Raw genomic sequence first — 16,402 nt, 5'->3', positions numbered from 1 at the left:
TGCAATCTGTTGCGTTTAAGATGTGCCGTTGGCAGTCCGCTGTCTGCTCCCCCCACGCCTTTAACCTGGCTACGCTACTGGCATATGTATGCACAGATCCAAATTGATGTCGGTTAACTCCAGTTATTGACTCATTAACTAATTTGTGTGCATATCTGCCCTGTGCACCCAAATTTGGGCAACCTATGTAGAATCCAGGGGATAGTGTCTGTCGTTGCATAAAAGACAGTACCATAAAATGCAAACTTTGTAGACTTCTGTCATTTAAGGGCAGTAGGATTAAAGCATTACCATCCTTTTCCCCCAGTTATCTGGGGACAGTATGGGGGTATCTTGTTCTTAACTTTGTTCTTGTCTTTCTCTAGGATGCTTCTGGTGGCAGCAACCTTCTTTCCAATGCACAGTCCTGGGGGGTTCACATCCTGCATGTGAGCGGTATCCTTTGTTGACCTATGTGGTGTTACAGCATGAAATATTTGGACCTTTGTACCTGGTTGGATGGAGGAAAGGAGTATAATTTATGACTTGGTGGTGCTGGTTACTCATAAGGGTGGTAGTATTTCAGGAGTATGAGGGTGGGGTGGGGGACAATATTCAGCTTACATCCACTGAATTTCACTGCTAAATTTGTGTTTTAAGTTCCTTAAGCTGCTTGTAACTCCTGGTGGGATTCACATTCAGAAGATTAAATGGGATCTTTGTGGTTTGTGCTTGTTTGGTGTTTGTGACCTGATAACTAGTACTGACCTAATGAGTTTATGCTGTATGAGGCAAGATTGGGTCTCAGCTTTTTCTTCCATTAATAGAGGGAGGGAATGTTTCATATATAAAAGTATATCTACATCACCTTTCCAATTTAGCTTTAGGCACTGGGAGATAAAGTGACTTGCCTGAGGGAGAAATAGAATGAATCCTGATTTCTCTGATTTACTGCCTCATGCTCTAACCACTAGGTCACTCCTACTTGTGAGTAGTTTGAAGTACAGAATTTTTTTCTATTTTCACCATCTCCAAGGTGGTTCTGTATTGAACTTTCAACATTATTTGCCCCTTAATGCCTATTTATTTACCTGGTATTTGGGTCAAATATCCTGGTTTCTAAGAATGGCTGCTCAAATAGTACAGTGAGCTACAGGTGAAGGTACTCGGATAAGAATGATCAAGTTCTCTCTGACAACAATGGTATAGTCAAGATTTTGAAAACCCCCCCACAAACCTTCCTAGTGTGGTTTCAAAATTAATCTTGACAGGCCATTCTCCATTGTGGGCCCTTTATTTAAGATTCCTTGCAAACTGAAGTACACCTAAGAGACCCATTCAGTGCTTTTATTAACAGTATATATTTTTGCTGTCTTGTATGGTATTCAATAAAAGGTTGTTCTCCATAATTTTCCTTCCTCCGAAGAACTGCTGGATTTTGTGAAGCAACCCTCCCCAGAGGCAAGGAATTCCTTTAGTCAAAAGAAGTTTGAGGTATTGGTTTGTAATATGGAAAACATGCTTGGAGTCCAGTATAGAGCTTCACCGGGAACATCCTGTCTCCAAAGTGGAGTTGGGAAAGAGTTGTATTTTTAACATTTCTTCCTGGAAGGGAGGATACTGTCCTGGTTTATCTCATCTGTCATGGATACTATGGCAAACAACCTAATGATATGATTGAGGAAAGGGGCCTGAGCAGGATGGGTCTCTTCCAAACTTGAGGAGAGTCGTGCTCTTAGCTCAGTAGGAGAGCCCTAGCTATGGTGCTGGAAGATTGAAAAGTACAAATTTTCAAGGCAACTATTTTGGGTTTCTACAGCTTAGCTTTTTCCAAAGCATAAGTAGTTCAACATCATAACTGAAAAACTGGGCATTTCCAAGTCAGTCTTGTTAGCCAGTGCTGTGTCATCCTTTGATCTTTCTCCTGAATAAATATTCTTTTTGCTTACTTAGGAGCGATGCTTTGGTACTGGAGTGAAGTCTCTGAAAGGTGAGTTTTTTTTTATTATTATTGTAAGCATAAATCCTCTGCCTATCTCCTACAGAATTCTGTTGATCCCAACAAATTCGCTCAGGCCTTCAGTGTCTGAGTCTCATACAGGGTAGTCATGGAGAATGTCCTGGAATGTGTGAATACATTTTAAAAAGAAAACATAAAGTGTGCAAGAGGAACTAGACTCCCTCAATTATTCTACAATATAGCACTGCTATAGTTGTAGATGTATAAATGTTCTAAGATGTAGAAAAGGCCTTCCTTTCTCATAATTTCTGTGGTGAATCAGTATGAACAAGGTAAAATTTAGACTTGCCTGCCAGTTTACTTTTCTTGAGTCATACCAAACCAGTTCAGACAAGTCCTACCAACAGATGGAGACAAACTGTTGCAGTGGACTACCTCATCCTATAAGGTGCATCCGAAGCACTGGATGTATCCTGTACCAAAGATATATTAACAAATAAGACTTCTAGGTAATAACCAACAAAACCAAACTTTGGAGGACCAACAATCCAACTGGAAGAGCCTGAAAGCCCGGACTCCCCATGTCCTATCAGTTTGTCTTTTTCTTTCCTTTTCTTTTTTTTTTCCTTGGCAGGAACATGTTAAAATGCTGTATCTTGTAGGAAGGCACTGGAATGATCTGGTAAGGCTCAAGGAAAGGAAATTAGCAAATGAGTCTAAATTTCACCTTCCTTATTACCAAACGAGTTCAGATGAGTGGGATGTAATATCTAGGGCTGGAAGAAGCCATGGCAGCACAAGACTCCTTCTCTGAAGGTGGTGTCCTTCACCTGAACATCTAGTCTGTAATGCTTAACACAACATAACTGTTTCTGTTGAGGTTTTGGAGACTGCCATACCCTTCCAGCTCCCAGGTAGTTGGGATCCATTCTGCCTTTGCTCCAGTTCATTGGCTGCACCTACCTGTTGACATCATTAGTAGCAGTTTGCAGACGCTGATACGCTCAAGGGGCTTGCCCCTTTGTGTGATCTTTGTGTAACCCTGTGTTTATTACCTTGCATAGATCTGGTACATGAGTTGTGATAGATTTGTAATTTTCAGGTAGACCTTAGGGGTTTTTTATATGTGGGTGTGGATTGGGTGTTGCACTAACTTTTGTGGTTAAAGGTCATTGATATTTTCATTGGGTATTTGTGGGTAGTTTTTATGCTAAGTGGCTCGGGGATTTGCTTACATTAACAATATAGCTTGTATTCCGCTAATACCTCGCAGTTCAAAGTGGATCATAATTCACAAGAAGCTGAACATTTCCAGGAAATACAAATTATAAACAACTAGTTTGGGGAAAAAAATTATAAAGAAGAATTATAAACATATTCTAATTTGGAAAAAAAAAATAAACTAATGCAAGCTAGTTATTAGATTGTAATACAAGTTTCCTAAATAAGTAGATTTTGATATGTTTTTGAAACGAAATAAATTTAAAGTAGTAGATAAAATGATTTTTTTTGTTACATTTGTACCCCGCGCTTTCCCACTCATGGCAGGCTCAATGCGGGGCAATGGGGGGTTAAGTGACTTGCCCAGAGTCACAAGGAGCTGCCTGTGCCTGAAGTGGGAATCAAACTCAGTTCCTCAGTTCCCCAGGACCAAAGTCCACCACCCTAACCACTAGGCCACTCCTCCACGGGAGTGGCCTAGTGAGCAGCTTGGAATGAAAAAAGGTTATCTAACAACATGGATCTTCTTAAAGAAGTAAAAGTAAATAAATCAATTGATCTAGTGATCCTTGATTTTTGAGAGAAAACAAAATGAATTGAGAGATACAATGGGGCTAGCCCATGCACCACTTTATAAATAAGACAAAAAAGAATTTTGAGCATGAATCTAGCAAGAACCAGAACCAATGACTTCATATAATACTGAAATACACTATCATACTTTTTCAAAGAGCAAATCGGTTGAAGTGCAGTGTTCAGAATGGATTGCAACCACTTCAGTAATTGTTTAGGGGATCCTAAGTAGATGATGTTACAGTAATCCAGTGTACTTAGGATCAATGATTGTACTATGAAATAAAAGCGGTCTTGATCAAAATACTTGCGAACCCACCGGAGATTGCGCACAATGAGGAAGGCTCGTTGAGTGTAATTACATGGGATTCAAATTATAACTTAGTGTCTAGTAAAATGTCTAGCATTTTTATAGATGGAGAAAAATGATAAAGGGTTTGATTAATCCTAACATTTTTCCTCTTCCAATGTAGAAAGATTAATCAATAAAAATTTAGATTTTTGTTTTTCTGCAGTCAGCTTAAGCTTATGTATTTTCTTCCAGAAGTCTAGAGTATCGATGACGTTATGATGTAGAACTGAGTGAGAATAACCTCCATCTCTAAAATTTCTATACACATTAAATGCCTGTTCCCTAAATTGATGGTCCCAAGTACATAATCTCTTCAAATGTATAAACTGACCTGCTGGTATACTGTTTGTTTGTTTGTTTGTTTGTTTGTTTTGTTTAACCTTTTTGGGTGATGACTATTATAATGCAGTACTGTTTTCCTATCTGTTGGTTTCCTGTATGCCTGAGTACTAAATTGACCAGCTTCAAACCTAATTGAAATACCCAAAAATTTCACTCAGTGGACACCTACATGACTTGTAAATTTAATATTAATGTCACAATAATTTTAATATTCTAAGAAGATTTATAATCTTGACATATCTCCTGACCAAATCAGGAGTAGATCTATAAAATGTGTCCACAATGCTTTATTATCTAAATATGAAACCTGATAGACATACAAATCTTCAAATTGTGACATATACAAACATGCCACTGTGGGTGCCACGGTGGCTCCCATTGCAACCCTCTTTGTAAAAGAATCTCTCGAAAAACAAAATAATTCTTTTTAATAACAGATTCTGCCAGATCATTTAGCAATTGTATTTTATCCCCAGATATAGTCATGTCTAACAGCAGCCCACTCAAGGTTGTTTTCATACTGACAGAGCTCATCTGGGGGTGGGCCCAAGCCCACTCCCACATAGCTAGACATTGGCTGGAGTGGTTTTCATGTGGAGAAGGGGGTGGGCTCCACCCTGATGTAGCTAGACATTGGCTGGAGTGGTTTTCATGTTGGTAACTATGTTTAAAAAAAAAAAAAAAAGGGAGCCAAGACATGATTGCATCATAAGCGGATTCGTGTTATTGCGGGGCATGTTTATAATGGGGTTCCACTGTAGTACTTCCCCTTTCACAGCTATATTTTGAATGTCTTCAATTAAATCTTTGTCCATTTCTTCTGTCAGTAAAGGATGCCAGTATATCACACCAACGTAAATACATTTGCCATTCCCTCTTTTCAGATTGACCCACAGTGCCTCTTTCTTACCCTGTGAGTCCTGCAATTATCTGACTTTCATATTATATTTAACATATGCCATTCCCCTTCCCATTCTTCCTACCCTGTCTTTGAAAACATAGGATTCAAAGTGGATCACAGCAAAGAGAACCTCTACAACTGAGGGATGTGCATTCCTCCACAAAAACATAATTTCGTTTCTGCAAACAAATACGTTTTGAAGGCTTTTCTAAAGCACAAATCAAGGTCTGGCTACACCTTTGGTGGAAACTATTATAAAGAATAAAATTATGGAGCACATAGACAAACCTGGTTTAATGGGACAGTCGGCATGGGTTCAGCCAAGGGAAGTCTTGCCTCACCAGTTTGCTTAATTTCTTGAAGGTGTGAATAAATGTGTAGATGAAGGTGAGCTGGTTCGTGTTATCTAGATTTTCAGAAAGCTTTTGACAAACTTCCTCATGAGAGATTCCTGAGAAAATTAAAAAGCCATGAGATAGGAGGCAATATCCTGTGGATTAGGAATTGGTTATTGGATAGGAAGCGGAGGATAGGGTTAAATGGCCATTTTTCTCAATGGAGGAGGGTGAATAGTAGAGTGCTGCAGGGATCTGTACCGGGACCAGTGCTATTTAATATATTTATAAATGATCTGGAAAACAGAACGACGAATGAGATGATTAAATTTGTAGATGACGCAAAACTTCAAAGTTGTCAAAACACATGTGGATTGTGAAAACTTCAGGAAGACCTTAGCAAGCTGGAAGACTGGGCATCCAAATGTCAGATGAAATTTAATGTGGACAAGTGCAAAATGATGCACATTAGGAAGAATAATCTGAATCTTAGTTAACTCATGCTGGGGTCCACCTTAGGAGTCAGCACTCAAGAAAAAGATTTAGGTATCAGTATAGACAATACACTGAAATCTTTTTCCCAGTGTGTGGCAGCATCCAGAAAAGTAAACAGGATGCTAGGGATGCAAAATAAGACAAAGAACATTACAATGCTTGTGTATTGCTTCATGGTGCAACCTCATCTTGAGTATTACATTCAATTCTGGTCGCCATATCTCAAAAAAGATATAGTGGAATTAGGGAAGGTTCAAAGAAGAACGACCAGAATGATAAAGGGGATTGAGCACCTCCCGTATGAGGAAGGCTAAAGAGATTAGGCCTCTTCAACTTATAAAAGAAATGTCTGAGGGGGGAATATGGTTGGGTGTAGAATGGGTAAAAGTGAATTGATTTTTTTTTTTCACTTTCAAAAAGTACAAAGACCAGGGGACACTGAAATTAAATAGAAATACTTTTCAAATAAGATGAAATATTTTTTCACTCAAAGAATAGTTAAGCTCTGGAACTCGTTGCTGGAGGATGTGGTAACAGCGGTTTGCATCTCTGGACTTAAAAAAGGTTTGGGCAAGTTCCTGGAGGAAATGTCCATAGTCTGTTATTGAGATGGACATAGAGGAAGCCACTGTTTGCCCTGGGATTGGTAGCATGGAGTGTTGCTATTATTTGGATTTCTGCCAGGAACTTGTGATCTGGATTGGCCATTGGAAGCAGGATACTGGGCTAGATGGGCCATTGGTCTGACCCAGTATGCCAATTCTTATGTTCTTATTCAGACCACAGTAGTTAGCCAGGCTGACTCCCTCGTTTGGCACTGAGCCTGGATATTCAATGCCAGGCCATTTCTGGTGACCGACATTGAATATTTGGTTTATTTTTGGCTGGTTTCAACTCAAACGGCCAAGCCAATATTCAGCACTAGCCATTTAAGTTGAAACCGACCAAACATAGGGCTGCTATTTTGGCAGCCCGGTTTGGATGCCAAACTTAGCTGGCGATGCGCTGAATATTAGTGGATAGCTGGCTATATCGCATGATATAGCTGGTTATCCACTAAGTGCTGACCGTAAATATTCAGTGGTAGATGACCGGCTATCTCCCGCTGAATTTTCACAAATAGCCAGTTAAGTGCTATTTAAGCGGCCAGGTCTATGAACAGGAATAGCAAGTCATTTTATAACTTCCTCAGAATTCTGGCCATAGAGAGATTTAAAAACTAAACAAGCTAATTTATACTAAATACATTTGTTTGTTTAACCAGTGAAGTTCAACCTAGTGGAGTAACACTGTCAACCCTACTTCTCCCAAAACTCAGTGTAGCAGTGCTATTCTGCATCAATTGTAGTTTGGGGTTTTTTGTAAGTTAAATTGTAAAATTACAGTACAATGAATTGCAATAATCCAGTTGTGGAAGTAAGATTGATTTGAATTATTCATCTAAACTTTTGTGCAGATAAAGATGACCTTACAGCCCAGAGCTTTCTCAATTTGCTTCTTGAAGACAATTTTGGAATCTAAAATGATACTTTGAACTTTCTTCAATTTTGAAATTTTTGCTTGAAGACAATGCAAGCTCTTTCTTAGGAATGTTCTCATAATCATCAAACCAAATAATCCTGTTTTTTAAATTTAATTTTAAAAACTTTATACTCATCCATTTATCAACCAAAAAAATGTTGTTTTAATAAAGTTAAAGTATCTTCAAATGACTGTAAAACCAAGCTCAACAGAAAGATAGATATCTGCGTATAGCAAGATGATGATACTAAGATCTGAAAACAATCCTCTCAAGGAGCTAAAATAAACATTGAACAAAAGTGGTGAGAGAGGTGAACCCTGCGGTACTCCACAACCTGGATTCCACTGAGGTAACGTGGAGTGTTTACCTTATACACAAATTGGTATGAGCAATTTCTTATGAAACTAAGTCGGTACTATACCTATTATTCCTAATTCACAATGTCTAAACAATAGCAATGGAAATAGTCTTAACTTTTGAAGTATGTTTGTGCAGCGCTGCGTATGCCTTGTAGCGCTATAGAAATGCTAAATAGTAGTAGTAGTAGTAGTAACTAAGAGCAAGGTTTCCATGCTATGATTTAATCTAAAACTATATTGCATATAATGTAGAATATTATAAGATTTTTAAAAAAAAGTCTGTAGTTGTACATTTACCAAAAACACTTTTAATCTGGAACTCCAGGGAATGCTGGCCACTGGCTATAGTTCTCTACGGGCATAAAATCTGCCCCTAAACATTTGGTATTAGGGTCAATACTGAGTCATTCCGTGTCAAGTGGACCAGGGGTCCCCACCTCACCATCTCAGATTTTGATGAAATTTGGTACATAGTTTTTTTATGATAAAAAACTAAGCTGTGCAAAATTTTAGTTCAAAAGACTAAAAATTGGAGGTTCTAGGGGACCTCAAGTAAAGGGTTGCAAAATGTCGCCTGAGCAAAAATGACATTTTGGGCCAACTTCCAGAAGCTGTAAAACTGGAAGTTTTAGTAGTACAAGGGGGATATTTGGAGAACCTGCACTACTTTTAGGGCTTAATGAACTGGCAAAACCCCATGTTCCTAGTCCTCTTACGTTTTGAATGGTTTAGGCTCAAACTTTGCCAAAGAAACCGGCAAAAATCAATTTACAGCGATGTTGAGGCTGCTGTAGTTTCTAAACTAGTTGGCCTTTCAGGTTGATTTTTGGTAAGTGTACTAAATGCACGGCTGTAATGAGGCATTCCAATTTGCAGCACTTTCCTTCAAGTGGTTGAAAAATTATAAGCGTTCAAAGTTGGTATAAAAAGCATTTTTGCCCATTTTGGGCTATCTTTGATGCCCTTGATCTCCAGTGGGACAGCTTCAATATTCTTTCTTTTAGCACCATTAGAAAGAGCAGATTTCCTTCTATCAGAATATGTAGCTTTCAATTTGGAGTCTCTCCATATAAGGATTGCAAAAAAAGTGTTTTTTTGGCCAGTATTGTTGAATGATAGATGAAACGGATATAGGGCCCATCGATGTTTCTAATTGCTGTATAAGTCACTCAGTTGCTTTAAGCATGCGTTGGTCCATGGTGGCTACGCCACTACCAAGTCAATAGGAAGTGGCAACCTCATTGCCAATAGGTCACGCCCGATAGCCAGGCAAGTCCAGCCACTTGGCACAGGTTCCCAAGCCTGAAGGTGGGCATCTTACTTGAGGTTCCCAAGCCTCATTTGGTTGTCTTTGCCTAGTTTCTCAAGCCTAATGGGGGTGTCTTAATGGTTCCCAAGTAAAACCTCAGTGCTGAAGTGACAAGAATTTTTCACTGATAAGTTTCACTGCTGTTTCTGGAAATGTATACTGTCGTTCAAGTGCTGTAGTTGCTGGTACTGGAAGAACTGCTAGAATATGCTGTTCAGAAATCCAACAAGAATCTCTTCTGCTAGGCCAATGAAATGATCGTGCAGGCCCGCATGAATGCATAAAGTTGACCAAGGCATCATGTTCTTCAAATGATGTGTCACAGACATTGCAATCCACCATTTGTTGTCATAAACACAGGCAACATACTGCCCAGGCTGAAGTTGAGACACATTTATGCCAGGTTCACTCACTGGGTCATCTGACTGACAAATTTTGACAACAAATGAGGAGGAATCATTTGACACTCTACTGACTGAAATTTGGTTCAAGTAAATGGGAATAAACTGGTGATTTTCACGAGTTCCAGCAACTGTGGAAGCTTTACTGAATCTTTCCTCTTGTGCAGATCTTGAAGATTCAATTTCATCCTTGGAAACAAAAATGAACTTGTGCTGTGAGAATTTGGCTATTTTTAGGTCGTTGCAAACTAGCCTGAGCAGCTAGTCGCTTTGTTGTACCACCTATGGCATCACATGGTGACTTGCCATGGCTTGTGCCAAAGAAATTCCACTGTGCACTTATTCCGAATTCTGTTTGATGATAGCACAAGTTGGCAAAGTTTTTGAAGTTCTTGTATTGTGCAGCTGAGCCATCACTAAAGTATGTTACATATTTTATTTCTCCAATTTTGCTTTTCAAGAACACGATTAATTTTTCCAAGAATGCATGTACAGCAACTGCATCATGCCGCAAGCTGTCACTTATTATGCAAACACTTATGCACTGAATTTCACTTGAAGCATCACGGAAGTACACAACAAATGGATGCAGTGTAGCTTGACTGTTTTCCCAGTGGAAACCTTGAACAGCATCTTGGACAATAAAGGAGTAGTTTTCAGCAAAGTCCAAGAGAACAACAATTTCACAAGGATTTAGGTTTTCTTTAACAGTTTTTAAGTATTGTGTCTGATGTTTGAAAATGTAATGGTGAATTGACAGGTTTGAAACTTTCAATGCAAGCTCAGATACAAAATCATCAATTTCAATATTTCAATTCTTGAAATATTTTTAAAAGACTTTTAAATGAATTATCTGATTTTTTTTTTGTTGTTTTAGTATCTTGATCATATTAAGTAGTCTTTGCCTGACTTCTAATTTATAGCATTTAATTTCTTGTCTTATAATGTATGATCTTTGTTTTTCCAGATTCTTTCTAATTTTCTGCACCGTTTCTTTAATAATGCTAAGGACTCTGGATTACTAATCTTCCCAGGGAATCTGGAGGGATGTCCCCCAAGTGAATAAGGGAAATCTGCATTACCTCTCTGGGATGGTTTTTAGAAGTCCTTGGCCTTAACCTCATACAGATAGGGGAAAATAATTAAGCACTCTCAGCCACCACTAGCCATTCACCTAGATCAGTCCTTCTCAGCCCAGTTCTTGAGGCACACCTAGTCCCATCAGGTTTTCAGGATATTTACAGTGAATATGCATGAGTGATTTGCATGTACTGCCTCCTTGGTATGTAAATCTATCTCATGCATAGTCATTATGGATATCCTGAAACCTGATGAGACTAGGTGTGCCTCAAAGACTGGGTTGAGAAGTACTGTCCTAGATTATTGCACCAGACCAGATCAGACATCTGTACAACTGGTGCAGATAGAAGAATAATGTCTGGAGCATTAGATGCACAGACCTCTTAGGCTGTGGAGGTTAGCTACAACAGTTCTCTGTTTCCATCTATTGGCAGAGGGTCATAAATTCACTTGTCTCTACTAGTCTGGTAATGACAACCACGAAATGGCAGTATGTCAATTCTATTCAGTTGATTATCTGGTACCTCCACTCCCTGATGTTTTAATATATTCTTGAGGCAATGTTCATATTCAAAGTCTTTGGAACCTTCTTTACTTAGCGATACCAATAGCTGTTGAGTCGTGTATAGTGTTCTCAGGGTCAACAGGTATTGATACATAAAATACACTTGTAGTATGCTTGGGCAGGTTTTTTTCTTTTTGACTCTGCTCCTTCAGTTGGAACCAGGGTTGAGATTTAGCCCCATGAGCCTTGATACCTTTATTCAGGGAGGGGTGGTGTATAAGATGTTTCAGTTTTAATTAAGGGACTTTCCCCTATTTTATAATCCCTTTTCTGTAGTCCAGTCAATGCAGTTGGCAGTGGCAATCCTCAGCTGGGGATCTGGTGGTGGTATTTGTATTATGACTGAACCTCTCCACCAGGTGAGCTGGGACTTGAGCTCAGGCCTGTGCATGGCCTGCCACTAAACCTTTCCTCTTTATCTTAAGCAGACTTTAATAAGAGATGCATGTCTGTATTTAATTAATTGCAATTAATGTTAGCAAAATATGCCAGGATGTAAAAAATGAATATACTTAGAAGTAATACAAATAAAAATGATTATACTTAGAAGTAATACAAATAGCCCAGAGTTGTTTTGTGCATGAACTGACTGCTGGGTACAGGAGTAAAGTCCAGGCTAATTCAGGGGCTAGTGCTCTAATCCTGCCTCTTATTTCTCCAGTGATGAAATTAAAATCTCCTTTCCTGAAGATTGAAGATGCAGGCAGGTGAGTCAGAACACTGTTGATTGTGAAATTTGCTTCCAAATTGTTGTTCCCGTCTTCATTTCTGGCTTTACCGCATTGGTTTTTTTTGTTTGTTTGTCTTTTTGCAGGCTGTTCAGACCTCTCCACCACCGGTTCCAGTGTTTCCCTGAACTTAATTATCTAGCACCCAGAGGAGTTAACCCATATAAAGTGCAAAAGATATTGTCCAGCTCTCATAAACTGGGCAAGACAGAGTAAGTACTTTTACCAAATCTGTTCATCATGTCAGTTAATTGTATTTGTGGGTGAGTGTATGGGTTTTTTTTTCCTCCTAGCTGACTATCCTTCACAGCTTCTAGCCAGTGGTAACCTGCCTCAATTAGATTGTAAGCTCCTTTGAGCAGGGACTGTCCTTCTTTGTTAAATTGTACAGCGCTGCATAACCCTAGTAGCGCTTTAGAAATGTTAAGCAGCAGTAGTAGTAGTAGTAACTCCACTGACTCTCTGTATGTTTCTGCTCCTGCTTGGGTGATTGTATCTCTGTCCTATCATTAAATTGAGTTCCTTTTCTTTTTCTATCGTATTTTTAGCTTTGTACACCATTCTGCTCTGCATTGGCAGCTAGAGCTGTTTAGCAAGTATCAATAAAGTATTTTCTAGCCTTCCCCTCCTCCCCCACCTCCAAAAAAAGAATACTTTTTCATTTAGATCACAAAGACTGTCCTGGCTCTGAGGTGGGTGTGCACAGTTCCTGACTCTGACTTGTAGATATGGGAATATTTTGACTTTTCCTCCTCTTTGTTTGGCTATCCCACGGTACATAATTCTCTGGAATTTGGGAAACATCGGGTATGATGGAAAGGTCTCTTCTTTCTACAGTTACCTCCTTTTATTGTAAATGGCATCTGGTTTTACCATTGGAGATTCCAAGTTAGGGTTAGTACGTTTAATGATGGTACTACCTTTTCCAGAGTGTGTGCAATAGGATATCCATTATGATCAATAGATATCAAGATTCTTGGTGGATCACAGTGTTTCCATAGCCTTTAAAGTTCCTGTTTTCAATGTCTTTGCTCATTTGGTGGAACAAACCAAAGGTTCCTAGAAAAAAAACAAATCACCACCGGTCAAAAGGTCCAAACTCAATTTTATTAGGCTAATTCAGCAAAAACTCGACATGACCACGTTTTGATATATCTTAAAGGGTAAAACTATAAAAATTAAAAGAGTGACAGACACAAGGTCTAAATCACATACATTGTATAAATATAATCAAAATTATGTCAAAACTCAAATTAATACTAAGTAAAGCATTACAAGTAACTTGTAATTAAAATTATACATATTTATTTATTGCATTTGTATCCCTCATTTTACCACCTATTTGCAGGCTCAATGTGGCTTACATAGTACCATGCTGGCGATCGCCAGTTCTGGTATGACAAATACATAGTGATATCATGGTAAAGATCATGTGTGACAGACAACATTATGGAACAGGAAAGGAGAAGAGTTATGTTATGTCCATTTCGAGTGTTATATTGGTTGTGTTGCAGGGTTTAGGCATTTAAGTTGAATCATTCGGGTATGCCTTTTTGAACAGGTAAGTTTTCAGTGACTTCCAGAAGTTTAATAGGTCTTGCGTTGTTTTCACGGAGTTTGGTAGAGCATTCCATAGTTGCGTGCTTATATAGGAGAAGCTGGATGCATAGGTTGATTTGTATTTGAGACCTTTGCAACTTACTCATTATTGATCTCTTAACTTCCGTTATTGCCTAGTATACTAACCATCCACCTCCCGTTAGGGAATTTAGAATCATTAAAGACCTTACTGTAGATCCTTGCTATTAGAGAGTTGCATGGAGACAGAAATCTTACCTGTCACCGCAAGAATTTAACCCTTCCAAAGAAATCCACCAATAGATTTGCCTTAGTCCGATCTAGCAAAGGTTGCGAAACCAAAACATTAATAACTGTCAGGTTCCAACAGAGAGTCAGCAGGGGCAGCTCTGCAGGCTGATTGCCTCCTGATTCGGAGCCTGTTGGACTTTTGGCTGCCACTCTCTGCGGAGATACGAGCAGGAAAATGTTTACCAATGGATCTGTGATGGTGAATAACAACGAAGAGGGAGGAGGGATAGGAAAAAAAATGACAGAGGGGCAATAACTGTATAATAAATAATGCTAGCCTATGGATTTTCTGCCACATGAAAACAAAAGGCCTGCAGAGCTGAAGGTGGTGGAATAGAGACAGAGGAGAAAAACAAAAGCAGTGAAGAGGATAAATTTGCAAGGAAGGTTGGAATAAATTCTGGATCCCTTCTTCCCGGGCACAGCATGTGCAGAAAACAAGAAGGCCCGGGGGATGACCATGTACATGTGGAAACACAAAACCCCACCCCCCTCTTATGTGACAGCGCCAGCCTATTGACCCAACCTGCATGTCAGTCAGCAGAACCTTCTCAATGCTTTCCCTGTCAAAGCACAGCCCTTGAAAAAGCCCACAAGCGAAACGGATGGGGCCACCGTCGGGCAACAGATAAGTGCTCGACTTTATTTTATCTTTATAAAGCTGCTTTAGAGCACTTTATGAGAATCAGTGAAGGTTTTTATGAACCAAAGAAAATTTGAAGTTAGCATTGATATTGTCAATATATTTAAAAAACTTTTCTTGTAAAAAGAGCAAAATTGTTAAAATCTATTTGGAAATAAATTAAAAGGTAAAATAATTCTTTCCAAGCAAGGTTTTTTTGACCAGTGATGAACACCACGCCCCCAGTTAAAGCCACTGAAAACTGAAAGTAAGCGGTCGGGCGTTTTGAGATCTTTTTCCTTGCTTTTTAGAAATATTTTGTTAAAATCAAACATTATATTTCCATATAAATTTTATTGGATTCCCCTTTATATGTTCGGTGATCTTACATCTTGGAGTCCTGTATGGTAATCCTCTTACTATTGTATATTTTCAATGATGCCATGGCTAGTAAAAGGGGTGTGACTACTGTAGGGGTGGAGCCATAGTGATCCCACCCCTGGATGGGTAGGGGCGCCGACTAATAGGCTGCAGGAGGGCGCCAGAAACCCTAGGACCGGCCCTGCCTCCTCTGTTAGTGATGTCCAAGTATTCACCAAAGAGGATTACCTATGTAAGTCATTTAAAACCTGTGAGGAAAGTTTAAAGCGGCTAGGGCTGTTCAGCTTAGAGAAAAGACGGCTGAGGAGAGATATGATAGAGGTCTATAAAATAATGAGTGGAGTGGAACGGGTGGACGTGAATCGCTTGTTTACTCTTTCCAAAAATACTAGGACTAGGGGGCACACAATGAAGCTACAAAGTAGTAAATTTAAAACAAATCGAAGAAAATATTTCTTCACTCAATGTGTAATTAAACTCTGGAATGTGATGCCAGAGAATGTGGTAAAAGTAGTTAGTGGGGTTTAAAAGGTTTGGATAACTTTCTAAAAGAATAGTCGATAAGCCATTATAAAGATGGACTTGTGGAAAATCCACTACTTTTTTCCAGGATAAGCAGCATAAAATGTACTGTTTTGTGATCTTGCCAGGTAATTGTAACCTGGATTGGCCACTGTTGGAAACAGGATGCTGGACTTGATGGACCTTCAGTCTGTCCCAATATGGCAATGCTTATGTTCAAGTTATATACTCTGTGGTAGAGCCAGAAGATAAGGATTCAATAAGTGAGGAATCTCTTTTCTCTTTCAAAGTCGCACTAGTGTTGCTTTCATCCAGCAACATCAAGGAATGAAATGCATTTCTCCAGTGCCAGTAGATGGGTGGTTTGTCTTAGAGCCAATATTGCATTAAACATTTCTGCCCCACCATACATGCTTTGTGAAATAACAAGTGTCTACCAATACCAAATACCCTACCAATACTGTTGAATCTGTGTACAGGTCCACAAGACTTGGGACAGGAAGCCCTCGGTCATCACATTTTAAACAAGTGGAGGACTCTGTGCATTCCACACAGTGGGTCTGGACATCAGAAAAATAGGCTCTGGTAATAATCCTAAATGTGCACTCCCACCAAGTCATACCAATGACACCCTAGGATGGCTTTTTAAAGCTTGATTAATATCTGTAGATAGTAGTCTCGTGCTAAATTCTGCATTCCATTTATTTTTTTTTAAACATATTTTTATTATTTTCCATAAAGCCATCTGCAAAACATCAGCCAATAATGCATCATAATACAAAAATTTTTTCCCAAGATCTATTGCCATAAACATGTTCCCCAACTACCCTCTCCCTCCCCCCTTCCCCTCCCAGGAGTAACTTCAGACTATTCATTTATTCTCCTC

General features: G+C 39.1%; 1 protein-coding gene across 2 annotated transcripts in view; it reads left to right on the top strand.

Annotated features, from left to right (window-relative positions):
• The window catches only part of DBF4B (DBF4 zinc finger B), a 124,781-nt gene that overhangs the window by 53,985 nt on the left and 54,394 nt on the right, over positions 1-16,402 (top strand). For both annotated transcript variants that reach the window (XM_030221904.1, XM_030221903.1), the window contains exons 5-9: positions 366-435; positions 1,406-1,473; positions 1,933-1,969; positions 12,056-12,101; positions 12,209-12,334. In XM_030221904.1, the coding sequence (XP_030077764.1) occupies positions 366-435; positions 1,406-1,473; positions 1,933-1,969; positions 12,056-12,101; positions 12,209-12,334 (347 nt within the window). The remainder of the gene's footprint in view (positions 1-365; positions 436-1,405; positions 1,474-1,932; positions 1,970-12,055; positions 12,102-12,208; positions 12,335-16,402) is intronic.

Source organism: Microcaecilia unicolor, chromosome 12 (genome assembly GCF_901765095.1).
Source record: "Microcaecilia unicolor chromosome 12, aMicUni1.1, whole genome shotgun sequence".
Lineage (NCBI taxonomy): Eukaryota > Metazoa > Chordata > Amphibia > Gymnophiona > Siphonopidae > Microcaecilia > Microcaecilia unicolor.
The sequence above is the reverse complement of the archived record's forward strand: the minus strand, read 5'-3'. Positions and strand labels throughout refer to the sequence as shown.